At 26.7% G+C, this 13,979-nt stretch overlaps 1 protein-coding gene and 1 long non-coding RNA gene across 2 annotated transcripts in view; one reads left to right on the top strand and one right to left on the bottom strand.

Annotated features, from left to right (window-relative positions):
• LOC100208822 (receptor-type tyrosine-protein phosphatase alpha) overlaps positions 1-2,295 on the top strand; it is a 65,318-nt gene extending 63,023 nt beyond the window's left edge. The window contains exon 23 of the mRNA XM_065801577.1: positions 1,978-2,295. Coding sequence (XP_065657649.1) covers positions 1,978-2,055 — 78 coding nt within the window. The 3' untranslated portion in view covers positions 2,056-2,295. The remainder of the gene's footprint in view (positions 1-1,977) is intronic.
• A 7,797-nt stretch (positions 2,296-10,092) lies between these two features.
• LOC136082146 (uncharacterized) lies at positions 10,093-11,926 on the bottom strand. Its single transcript, XR_010639432.1, has 3 exons — positions 11,820-11,926; positions 10,432-10,512; positions 10,093-10,292 (listed from the first exon to the last, which is right to left on the bottom strand). It is a non-coding gene; the product is annotated as an uncharacterized LOC136082146 (long non-coding RNA).
• Between the last annotated feature and the right edge of the window lie 2,053 nt (positions 11,927-13,979).

Raw genomic sequence — 13,979 nt, 5'->3', positions numbered from 1 at the left:
CTTATTTTATTATTTATTTTATTTTTACAGACTCTTTACTTTTTTTTTACTCAACAAAACTAATGAGGAGTAAACAAAACAACACTCACACACGAGAAAATTATGTTAGCATCATTATAAAATTATGTTAACATCATTATAAAATAAAATCATAACAATTGATTCAGTGATTTTTGAGAAAACTCAATTTAAAATCATCCAAGTTTCAACCGATCATGGTGATATGGAAAAGAAAAAGAAAATTTCTTCAATAATCCGTGTATTTTTAAAGTGTGTTAAGTTTTCTTTTGGAATCGAATAAATTTAGAGGATCTTTAAGGAATTTTAAAATGGGTGATTGCTGTAATCTTACATAGTTTTGATTTGATTCAAATCTGGCTGGAATCAAATCAACATTTTTTATTAGTGTTTTTCCTAAATTATATGTTTCATACTAAATGGACATCTTCTAAATAATGTTTCATATTTGATGAGCATCTTCTAAGTTTTTGTTTGAGGAAAGGTTAAAAATGGTTTTTTTTTATCTTAATAGTAAAATTAGTCATCTATGTGTATGATGTAAACAGATCCTTTATTGTATTCATGCAATAAAAAGTTCTCCCAGGCAAAGATTTTGAGAATAACAAATATTTTCTGGTGTCTAAATTTTTAAACCATTATCTGGCAGGCAAATGTAAATTTGAACTTTTTTAAATTAAAACTTTTTATTATGTTTCCTGTTTAAGGAGGTTAATCTTAATTTTTGACTTGCTTTTTTTGATTGCTAATTTGGCTCACTTTTTTTAGCTCCATATGAAAAATGATTTTCAATTTTAACTTGAAATGTAAAGAACATTATTAAAAATAAAAAATAATCATCTTTTAATATCCCTTGAATAATGCATCTTTGCATTATTCAAGGGATATTAAAAGAACGAGGAGGAAATGATCTATCGACTATTATTAGATATACTTCGATATTGTCTTGCTGAAAAAAGATTTTTAGATAAGCTAGAAATCCTTTTTGTCAATTTGTTGTCCTTGTTAGGACAAATTGGCAAGTTGCTAATTACGTTACAATTGTCACTATCTAGTTGTCAATTTACCTCCAAGTAATCTAAATATTCTATATCTGTGTTATGTTATGTCTGTGATAAAACACTCCTCTATAACATACTGAGTCCTTTCGTATTTTTTTCTGGGATCTTTTTGTTTTCTTTTTCTTATCACAAAACATTTGAAGTTGTAGACAAACTTTAGAATCTACAATTATTTAATAAAATATTCGATTGGTTTGATTAATAAAATATTTGATTGGTTTAATTAATAAAGTATTTGATTGGTTTGTTTAATAAAATATTTGATTGGTTTGATTAATAAAATATTTGACTGGTTTGAGAATAAAAGAAGTAAAACCAAAATGAACTCCTAATTTTATTTCACAACCTTTTTTATGTGGAGTTTTATGTTACAAAATTAAAACTAATAAATTACGAGTTTTTATTCATTAAATCAGCTGAAGAAGAACTGAATTGAAACATAAAGAAATTCAGTTTGCATTTGTTACAGGGTTTTCAAAAATCCGCTTATTTATGTAGGAATTTAGGTTTGCTGATGGTTTGCAAACTTAGGTTTGCAGAACTGAATTGAAACATAAAGAAATTCAATTTGCATTTGTTACAGGGTTTTCAAAAATCCGATTATTTATGTAGAAATTTAGGTTGCTGATCTTAATGAAAAATAATTTTAATCTTAAAATTAAAAATCTTGAAAAAAAAGCTTTAATCTGTTATTATTTTTGTTTTACCATATTTGTTTATCAAAAAAAAAAAACGCGATGTTTTCTGTTTTTTCACTTTTTAAAACCACTTTATTTTCAAACGTGATCAATATATTTGTTGAGTTATTGGTGATGTAATCACACGGGATCAATATATTTGTTGAGTTATTAATTCATTTTTATTGAAAAATAAATGTATTTTTTACGTTTCTTTCTAGGATCAATATATGTTTTGTTACCAAGCTTTAAAAGATTACCTTGACTCGTTCGATTTGATTGCTGTTGCCAAATGTTAATTTTTAGAATACTTAATAAAAAAAACTGATTACAAAAGAATTTACCACTATCGTAGAAACAATGGTCAGAATAACGTAAGAATGAACTCCATGTTGAAAATTCTTGTCCTATATTATTTTACAAACTTTAATTACGACAAGGTATTTAAGTACTGCTAGAAGAAAGGAACGCAGAAGATTAAAAACTTGACGATATGTTTGGTTAGTTAGAAATCGATAAAAGATTATAAAATAACTAAATAATTTCTTCATACCTTAGCGTTAAAGTTTAGAGGACTTCCAGGATTTTTGTCAAGGTATAAACGATCAGCGGTTTTTACTAAGTATTGATTTGAAACGGTTTCGAAATAATAATTTTGAGTTTATTTCACTTGAGCTAAGTGAAATAAACTGAAAAAGTAAAAATACCATTTAATGAATTTCCTAACTTTTGACAAAGATTTGGTAGTATAAATTGTTTACACCTTTTCAAAACATTTAGTAAGATTTGTTCCTAAGATAAGTAGTATATATATATATATATATATATATATATATATATATATATATATATATATATATATATATATATATTTATATATATATATATATATATATATATATATATATTTATATATATATATATATATATATATATATATATATATATATATATATATATATATATATATATATATATATATATATATGAATGTTTTGTGATTATGTTAATTGTGAGGATGATAGCATTTAAAATTAAAACTTTCAGTTTTCGTTTATTTAATTAAAATTAATCTTGAGGACATCATTCTTTTTAAATGTTTTCTTTCTGTTATCTTGCAAAAAAAAAACCGTAATACCTTTTTTATTTGCTATCCTTAAAATGGATATTTATTTAATAAAACTTATGTTGAGTTGGAAATCTTGTATATAATGTCAATATATATATATATACATATATAAAAATTTTTCTACGTACATACTATTAAGTATAAAAACGGTTTTTTTGTTTGTTTTTTTGGCTAGCTCTGCTATGTTCCCTTTTTTTTTCTTATTTTTTTGTTTGTTTTTTGGATTTTATCTATCAATTAAAAATCGTTTATAAATAAGGATTTGCTTTAAGCGTTAGTCGCATCTATCAATATAACTTTACAGAATGCCTAATATCAAAATAGTCAGTACATCCATTAGTGTAATTATTACGGGTTTTTTTTAATTATAGAGTTTAAAGTTTTTCAGTGCGTCCGTTGTAAAGGGATTTTTGCTCTGTTTTTCTTTGACATAAAGACATTTGCTGACCATTTAAACACAAATTTAAAATTTATTTTTAAAAATTTTAATGCTAAATTAGCTAGTTATTTTATTTGTTAAGTGAATATTTTTTTATACGTCTCAAATATTTTTCAACATTGTATATTTACTGTTTCAAATAAAATAGAATTACGATTTTTTTTTGCTTATTTTAAATAAATTATTTTTAAAAAAAAAAGGGGCAGAAAATGAATAGGTATTTAAGTGTTATTGTTAATGTTGTTTTCGTAAAAAACTTTTCTTTTTGTAGATTTTCTAGCTTTTTCTTTATGTAGTTTCAATTATTTTGTAGATTTTCTAGATTTTTCTTTATGTAGTTTCAATTATTGGAAGTATTTATAAGTACGCAATAACGGGGAAAGGTAAAGAAGCGGATGGCTGTAAATAATATAAAGTACATTAGGTGTATATAAACAAGCCAACTTTTTAAAATTTATTTAAATCGTTTAAATTATAAGTTTATGTTTATATATTACCCTACCCAACCCATAACATAACCATACCCTACCTAACGAATATAATCACCTTATGTCAAAAATATCCTAGAGCCATTTTTCCTAATTAAAAACGACAAATTTGCATTTCTTATCGTAGGCCTTTCTTTGGAATAAAAATGTAGTACTTGGTTTTGGTTTTTCTTTTTAATGAACTTTTTTAAAAAAAAATAAAAGAAACGATCTCCAACACATAGTTATCTTTTTTTAGTATCTTTTGATTTATACTGTTTTTTACTGTTTTGATTTATACTTAATTTTATTTAGTATATAAAATATAAAGAGTATTTTATATTAATGGTAATAAACAAAAAGTTAAACATCATATACGAACTTTTGGAGGACAGGTTGATGAACGAGCACAGTTGATGAGGAAGTATGTTGAATTTTAAATGACTACTTTTAATCGGTTTTCGTGATCGAGCCGCAATGTCCGATGCCAGATTTCAAACCAAGGACGGAAGTGAGATGTACAACGCAGTTTATCGCACATAATAAAGTACAGAAAAAATTTGAAAACCTTGATGGGAACAAGACGATGGGCATCAACGGTTTATTCCAATAATTTTTTTTAAGGGCTCACTTAAAGAAACTATGGTATTTAACACATTGGGTAATAAACATAGTGTTATTACAAATAAGGGCTTTTTTTTTTTTTTTTTTTTGTTTAAATTTTCACAACTACATATTAATTACAAATTTTTTACACTGCAATATTATAAAGAAACTGTACTTCCTGAACAAAAAAAAATACATTTTACAAAATACCGTTAAGTATAGGAAGCAATAATTAGGTATGCCATGACTTGATAAGAAGGGTTTTGTTGTTGTAGGGAACTCGTAGAAGACTGACTTTAATGAGAATCACACTGTTTATATGTGTGCGTACAGCACACATATAAACAATTTGATTCTCATTAAAGAAATGTTTTACATGTTATTATTGCAAACTTTTTTTTCTTTTCTTTTTAATTGAACTATGTTTTGTGTTAGTGTTGAGGTTTATAATAATAATACTAGCTTTATTTGTTAAACAAAAATTTACATTTTCCATATGTATTTGATTGCTGATTATTTTAATTTGAGCGTAAATTTTGATTTACCATCAGAACTAGAACATTTCTAGGTAATTATCCATATTAAAAACATGATTTTTGAGTTTCGACTTTAAAGAAGTTTTATTGCCTGGGAGAGAAATCAAGGTATAATTCAGAAATAATTTGTTGAATAAATATGGGCCACGATAAGAAATAGAAAATTGAGAACTTTTTTCTTTTTCAGGGGTACAATAAAGTTACCAGTTGCTCTTGTGTTAAATTTGTTGATATTAGATTGAAAGAAGTTTCCTGTGAATCGGTTTGGAACTAATCCTAGTTTGTATTTAAGCATGAACAAAATGTTAGCGTAGATATTAATTTGGTAAATGTTTAGTGCTTTCATTTCTTTTAATAGGGGTTTAGCGTGGGTCAGCTTGTTTTTATGATGTATTATTCTAGAAGCATGTTTTTGTCGTCGATAAAGAGATATTAATTTTGTCTTGTGTGTGCTTCCCCAGGCTATGTTGGCATATGTGAGATAACTATGTATAAAGGAAAAGTGAAGAAGTTTTAGGTTTTTTTGCGATAAAAATGGTCTAGCTTTAAAAAGTATACCAATACTTTTAGATATTTTAGTGTTGATGGCATTTATATGAGCTGTCCATAAAGCATTTTCGTCAATAATCACACCAAGAAATTTAATTGTTTGGGTTCTTTCAATTTTTTTGTAGTCAATACTTAGTGTCGGTAGAATTGGTGGTAGTTTGTTCTTCTGTTTCTTTGAGTGAAATAAAATATATTTAGTTTTTTGCGCGTTTAATGATAACTTGTTAGCACTGAACCATGTTTTAAGATTTTGAAGTTCAAAGTTGACTTTATCAAAGAGGTCATTGATAGAGGTAGATGAATAGAACAGATTCAGATCAGGGCTCTGATATTGAATTTTTTTTAGTAATACGGCCTTTGTCCTAGAATTCGGCCTTTGTTCTAGAATTCTTTTGTTGAAGAATCCCGTTCATTCCACTGAGGTATCAAATCAAGTGTTTTTATTATATTTATTAAACAAGATTTAAAACTTAACACAGAATCATGCCGTTCAATACATCTCATTTTGCAGAAGCTTTTAAGCATTCCTTCATTTATAGATTCAAGAACATTACTTCGCTTCGGCGAAGCTTTAAAAAATGATATTACTTCTTTCATTGTGCCAATAATATTTCTTACAGCTCACACAGACGAACATTTGGAAATTGATGAGTTTAAAGTATGGTTGTAACACTTTTTATTGCGTTTGATGGGATCTTTTGTAATTTTGTGATTGCTCGTTATTTTCACCTAACATAAGGCTGCATCCATCAGTACTTATACCAACACAATTCTTTAAATTGAAGCCAAATTTTGTCAATGTGTTTGCAACTGTGTTTGCCAGCAATTCTCCAGATAATACAGGTTCATAAGTAAAATTATAATAATTTTCAGTATGGCAGTTTACAAAACCAATAAAATCTTCACGGATTTCACAGGTATTAATATCAATATATCTTAATATGACTGTCATTTGAGAACTACTGGTATCCGTTGTTTCATCAAATACAACACTACAAAATTTTCCTTCAAAAGTTCTTGTTTTAATTAAGTCCTGAATTTTTTTAGCGCTTTATTCAATTATTTCATTTTAAATACTTTTACTTATGCATGTTGCTTTAGAATTACAGTTATTTAAATAGTTTTTCAAAACACTGTCCCCAGCGCTCACTTGATGGCGAAGCAATTCCCGAAGATTGCCGTCATTAACTACTGAAGAGTTTTGATTTATTTCAAAGATCTGCCCATCATCTGGATGACCTCGTAGACCAGTATTCTTTTGACCAAGAAATATTATAGGTTCAATTATAGGCTTTAACTGTTTAATCGATTTTCTTTAGCCTGTTTAAGTCTTCCTTCGTTAACTAAATTACGTACATCTGTAGACGGACATTCATATGTTCTGATGAGATCTGATGCTGCCAACATAGCAACTTTGTGATACGCATTGCAATCATGTAATTGTAAGTCTCCATTCTTACTCAAAAGCTTTGAACAATTTTTAAGAGGTAAAGTAACTATTTTGAGTAATTGCACTTGACCGTGTATTCCCCACAACTTTTGCAAAAAGAAAGCAATATTTTAATACTCTTTTGTCACGGGTATTGAATCTGTAAACAAACTAGCGCTGTTTGAATGGACAGAGCATTAATATATCAAAAGACGATTTGTTTGTATTTGTTATAGCTATTATAATATAATATATATAATAACCAATATAAAATAGTGCAATTTGTCATAATAAAATATTTTTTGTTATCATATTATAAATACTATAATATAGTATAATTATAATATTATAAATATTATAATATAATATAATTTGTTTATATTAATTGTAACTATTATTTCTATAATAGTTATTTCATCAACATATGAGGAGTTCATCTGGAAAACGCGCTAAGTCCAAGTAAATTGAATTTAAAAAAACAAGTAAAAACTGAGCTACTCATAGTTGTGCATCAACAGAAATTGATATATTTTAAACTTTCATATAAGAATCACATAAATCATATGCACGTTTTGCATATAGTCTATATTATTAAAATAGATTTTCTTAAACATTTTGTAAGTGGCTAAAGTACTCAAACTACTGAGTTTTTTTATGTTGCGTTTGATGTGTATTATATTATAATTTTTAATCATTTAATATACGAGTAGTTTCTTAATAGTTGAATTACGTTTTTATAACAACATATAAATTTTTTTTTTTAATTTTATTTAGGTGCCCTAAGAAGTCCTTATATGGTCTTATCACAGAGTACCGCGGATGAGCATTTAACTGGAAATTCAAGGCTACTCAAAACGTGTGCAAAAGCGCTTTTCCGTTTTTCAGACTTCACTTTCTAAAGGTGAGGTGCCAGACGACTAGAAGTGCTCAGATATAACACCGATATTCAACAAGGATTCCAAATTAAAAGTATCTAATTACAGGTCAGTATCAATCACTAGTATCCCTTGTAAAGTTATAGAGCGTTTCATTCGAGACCAGATTTTAAATCATTGTATTATAAACGGTGTCATATCAAAAAACCTACATGCACTATTAAAAATTTAGAATCAACGGAGAATATCCGGCAGCAAAGTGAAAATAATTTCTCCATAAAAGTTTCGGTAGTTTCTATTTTCCGTAAAAATCAACGGAAAAAGTCCGTTAAATAAGATACAGAACTTTCTCCGGAAAATTTATGGTTTCAGTATTTCAGTTTTTCCGTTCAAATTAACGGAAAAACTCCGTTAATTCAGCAAGCAAACAGTTACTTAACTCATTTTACCGTAATTCAAAAATAAATAAATAGAATTTGCATCGGAATTTTTGCATCTCTGCAAATGCAGCCATGGAGCAGCGGTAGCGCACTGGCCTCAGAAACAAAGGATCCCACGGTTCAAACCCCACCTCTGGATAAGTTTTGCGATATCAGTTAGGAAGGAGGCGTAAACTTCCAGTTAAATGCTCATCCGCGGTACTCTGTGATAAGACCATATAAGGACTTCTTAGGGCACCTAAATAAAATTAAAAAAAAAAATTTATATGTTGTTATAAAAACGTAATTCAACTATTAAGAAACTACTCGTATATTAAATGATTAAAAATTATAATATAATACACATCAAACGCAACATAAAAAAACTCAGTAGTTTGAGTACTTTAGCCACTTACAAAATGTTTAAGAAAATCTATTTTAATAATATAGACTATATGCAAAACGTGCATATGATTTATGTGATTCTTATATGAAAGTTTAAAATATATCAATTTCTGTTGATGCACAACTATGAGTAGCTCAGTTTTTACTTGTTTTTTTAAATTCAATTTACTTGGACTTAGCGCGTTTTCCAGATGAACTCCTCATATGTTGATGAAATAACTATTATAGAAATAATAGTTACAATTAATATAAACAAATTATATTATATTATAATATTTATAATATTATAATTATACTATATTATAGTATTTATAATATGATAACAAAAAATATTTTATTATGACAAATTGCACTATTTTATATTGGTTATTATATATATTATATTATAATAGCTATAACAAATACAAACAAATCGTCTTTTGATATATTAATGCTCTGTCCATTCAAACAGCGCTAGTTTGTTTACAGATTCAATACCCGTGACAAAAGAGTATTAAAATATTGCTTTCTTTTTGCAAAAGTTGTGGGGAATACACGGTCAAGTGCAATTACTCAAAATAGTTACTTTACCTCTTAAAAATTGTTCAAAGCTTTTGAGTAAGAATGGAGACTTACAATTACATGATTGCAATGCGTATCACAAAGTTGCTATGTTGGCAGCATCAGATCTCATCAGAACATATGAATGTCCGTCTACAGATGTACGTAATTTAGTTAACGAAGGAAGACTTAAACAGGCTAAAGAAAATCGATTAAACAGTTAAAGCCTATAATTGAACCTATAATATTTCTTGGTCAAAAGAATACTGGTCTACGAGGTCATCCAGATGATGGGCAGATCTTTGAAATAAATCAAAACTCTTCAGTAGTTAATGACGGCAATCTTCGGGAATTGCTTCGCCATCAAGTGAGCGCTGGGGACAGTGTTTTGAAAAACTATTTAAATAACTGTAATTCTAAAGCAACATGCATAAGTAAAAGTATTTAAAATGAAATAATTGAATAAAGCGCTAAAAAAATTCAGGACTTAATTAAAACAAGAACTTTTAAAGGAAAATTTTGTAGTGTTGTATTTGATGAAGCTACGGATACCAGTCATAGTTCGCAAATGACAGTCATATTAAGATATATTGATATTAATACCTGTGAAATCCGTGAAGATTTTATTGGTTTTGTAAACTGCCATACTGAAAATTATTATAATTTTACTTATGAACCTGTATTATCTGGAGAATTGCTGGCAAACACAGTTGCAAACACATTGACAAAATTTGGCTTTTTTAAATGTTGCTACAAATAAAGTTTAAAACAGTTTTTCTTTACTAAATTGTTAAGAAAATAGTTTTCAACGTATTTATCCTTTCTATTTATTTATTGGATTAAAAAACCATGTACTAAACCTTTGATTAATGAAAATAATCAAATTTCTGAATATTTTGTTTATCTTTTATTTTTATTTTTTTGTTTAAAAAAAAAACGCACTCTAAAACATTATTTAGCTTTAAAAAAACTAAAACCACATTTAAAAAAAACAAAAGCATTACTAATGAAACTAAGTTCAGTGTTAATTATTTAGACGACTCTTGTATTATTAACTTTAGAAAAATCTTTTTTTTCTCTGGACATGTATTTGTAACAAAGTATGTCTTTTTCCATTATAAGCATAATTTCATGCAGATTGCCTATAAAAAAAAGCCACTAAAATTAAAAAGTTGGGCAAAAAAGTTACCTGTTAGTTTACTTATCTGTGTGTTAAAAAGTTACCTAGTAATGTGTAAAGGTTAAACTACCTAAAGTAAAAAATAATTGTAAATAATATACTTTGATTTTTTTTTCTTTTATGTAAGTTTCCTTTTTGCGACTCTCCACAACAAAATCGGGTCTGACGTTCAAAAATGTTTTCTAAAACAAATGTACGATTTAAACAAGATATAATAATATTATAGATATAATATTATATTATAACAATATTAATAATAATAAGTATAAGATAAAACTATATAAAAATATCTTAAAAATAGTAAACAATTTTTTTAATCAATCGAATTCTTAGAATTGACTTTTTAATGTTAAATAATAAAAAAGTTATTAGTAATTTATAATAAAACTATATTTACAATTAGTTCTTTTTTTCCGCTGGAGAGCTTAAATCATGGAAGTTTAAAACATGGTTAAACGACTAACTTGAGTTTTTAAGAACTTTCAAAAGAATAAACTATAGTGAAATTTATTGTTGAAAAGACATTAAACACACTTATATACAAAATATAAATTGGATTGCTGCTTTTCAACTAAAAATTATATAACTGAAAATACAAGATTACTTTATATCCACTCCATTGCAAACAACTTTATTCAAAAATATGCACTTTGGACTTCCTCAAGTTTAAAACTAATAAACGAATAAGATTTTGGTGAAAATATTTTTATTTATATGACAATGGAAACGGTTCCTTATATAACGATAAATGGACGGTAAAGTGCCAAACCGGCGAATTCAACAAAACTGAAAAAAAATGAGTGTAAGAAAAATTAAAATTAAAAAATGATCAGTAGTTTTTCTTTATAAAGAAAAACCAAATTTTTAAGTGCGCTGCAATTTTGCTTCCTTTATTAAGAGGTTTAATATTAAAAATACTTCTAATACTAACAAAATTAAAAAATGGGTGGAAGCAAGACAGTATATATACCTTGTATTTTAAAAAATCAGTAGGTTTTTCTAAACTTTGTTATTGTGATTTTATACGCATAAGTTTTTTTTTAAGGTTATAAAATGATTTTAAGGGTTTTTTCTAGTGTGTGGTACTCCATGTGCTAGTGTGTGCTACTTGTTATGCTCGTGTGATGTACTCCATATACTTGTGTGCATATGCTCCATATGCTCGTGTGATGTACTCCATATGCTAATGTGTGATACTCCATATGCTAGTGTGTGGTACTCTATATGCTATTATGTGGTATTCCATATGCTAGTGTGTGATACTCCATATGCTACTGTGTGATGTACGTGGAACTATTTTAAAAATGATTTTTTATCCCGTATGATTATTTTCCGATGCTTTAAAAAGTACATTTGATAGTTTCCAAAATTTAATAAAGTTGCGGATAAAAATTAAATAGTAAGCCTTTTTGCCTCGATCACTTGACCAGAAGACAAATTTACGCATACATATAACATGCATATAACATAACGGTTTTGTATAAAATACCTATATTTTTTGAAATTTTATTTTTAACTTCATGTGATTTCTCCATGTCATCTTTTGATCGAGTACTACTTAAACGACCTTATCCTTTTTTATGATATTATAACCAACAAAAGGATTATTAAGTTTTCGAGGAGAGTAGGCTTTTACAAAAAGACAATGGAATAATGTATTTATTTTATAAATATTTAAAGAAAGCTTATTGGATTTAATTTCACTAGTGTATCAGGTTTTTGTTTACTATTTGATACTTTGATATGTATAGTAAATAATAAAGATGTCAATATTTACTAAAATATTACAGTTTTTTTCAGAATCAAAACATGTTAGTGTCGTCTGGAAACAAAACTTAAGTTTAAAATGTTAGACAGTTTGAAGAAAAATTGTATCAATTATTTGCATGTTTGGACGTTCGAAAACAAAGACTTTAGTAATCCAAATTAAATCCTAATAAATCACTGTTTCACTTAGTTGTTTAGAATTGAAAAATAATAAAAACTATACTTATATTTATATCAATTTTGTTATATGTTATATGTTATATTTATATATATTGTATTGTAAAAAAAATTAGGCAAAAAATCAAATTCGAAAAAAAAATCAATATATTGGTTATTGATTTAACTCAATTTTAACAAATTTATCTGTACTTGAAGATTTAGCTCATAAGTACTTAAAGTTTTATCAGAGATCTGTAAATTTTATTTTTTTTCCTTATATGCTAAAAGAACCTCAGAGACTTTTTCCAACTTTTCTTAAGAAATGCTATTATTATTGACTCTTTTCATTATAATTAGTGATGTAATATGAATGACTTCTCCGGAGTAAACACAAATCAACTAATCAAACTGTTAACTATTAAGTTTACGCCTCCATCTTCTCTTGCTTCTAAAGCAAATGTTCTATTATATATTTATATATATATATATATATATATATATATATATATATATATATATATATATATATATACATAAAGCCAATACCACAACTGCTAAATGGTGCTGTACAATCGTTACTATTATTGTAATGTTGAAAATGTAAGAATGAAAATATTGCCGTATTGAAATATTCATGCGCTATTTCATAAATGCAGTAAACCAATATATTTTTTTTTTTCATAAACATTTGGAAATTTGTATTACTTTAAACTGCTGCTTGAAGGCATTATATTCTACTTCTTGTGGAGCTGATCCAAAATAAAATTCTACTGCTTGCTACAAGTAGGCGGAAAACTAAACCAATCTAAGCCAAACTAGTGGCCTTTTATAGTGATAGTGTAACTATGGTATGGTATAAACTTGGTTCTTGATAAAAAATTTATCACTTTTTAACTGCTTTAAACCAATCTTGAATATAATCTCTTTTCTTTGCTAACTATGAAACTTGCAGGTAAACTTAATCCAAACAAATCAGGTGGTTATGGCTAACTATTACTGCATCAAACAAAACTTAGTTATAGCTTAAACTATTACTGCATCAAACAAAATTCAGTTAGTTATTGTTTAAACTATTACTGCATTTATTTTGATATTTCTATATTGATAAACAACAACATTTTTGTGACTTTTCTAAATATTTATCCGATCAAAACTATTTTTTTATGCCAACTTCATACTTAACCTCTCTTATCAGTATTAAATTTCTTTTTACAGTTTAAATGGAACAGCCTCGTCCTAATTTAGCTGGGTATAATTAGTTAAAATTGGGCTTTTTAATAATGTCTTTTTCCTTATCTCTTCACACAGAAAGTTACGCAAAAACCTATTGATTAGCAATAAAAAGAGTTTTAAATTAATGTAGTTTAAAAATATTTAAAATTTTAAGGTTATGTTTTTTAAATTTGAGGAATAAAAATTTTCAAAAATGTTTTAAAGATTTTCAAAAACATAGTCAAGACAGTAAAGGCCAAGACCAAGACTTAGACCAAGACGATATGACTCATGTATGTACACTATTAAGCTACTAGGTTATCTATCAAATTACCATATATACGCATCACTCTATAATAAAACGTAATTACGCATATACAATATGATTATGTTATCGCAAATTGTTAAGAGCACAGTTGCAGTCTAATAAAGTTATCTTTAATAATAACAGAAATCTAACAGGTTTCTGTTGTTATTAAAACAAAATGTACCGACAAAAAATGACGTAAGA

The sequence above is a fragment of the Hydra vulgaris genome, chromosome 07 (genome assembly GCF_038396675.1).
Source record: "Hydra vulgaris chromosome 07, alternate assembly HydraT2T_AEP".
NCBI lineage: Eukaryota > Metazoa > Cnidaria > Hydrozoa > Anthoathecata > Hydridae > Hydra > Hydra vulgaris.
Note: the sequence above shows the minus strand (reverse complement) of the source record. Positions and strands in the feature narration are given on the sequence as shown.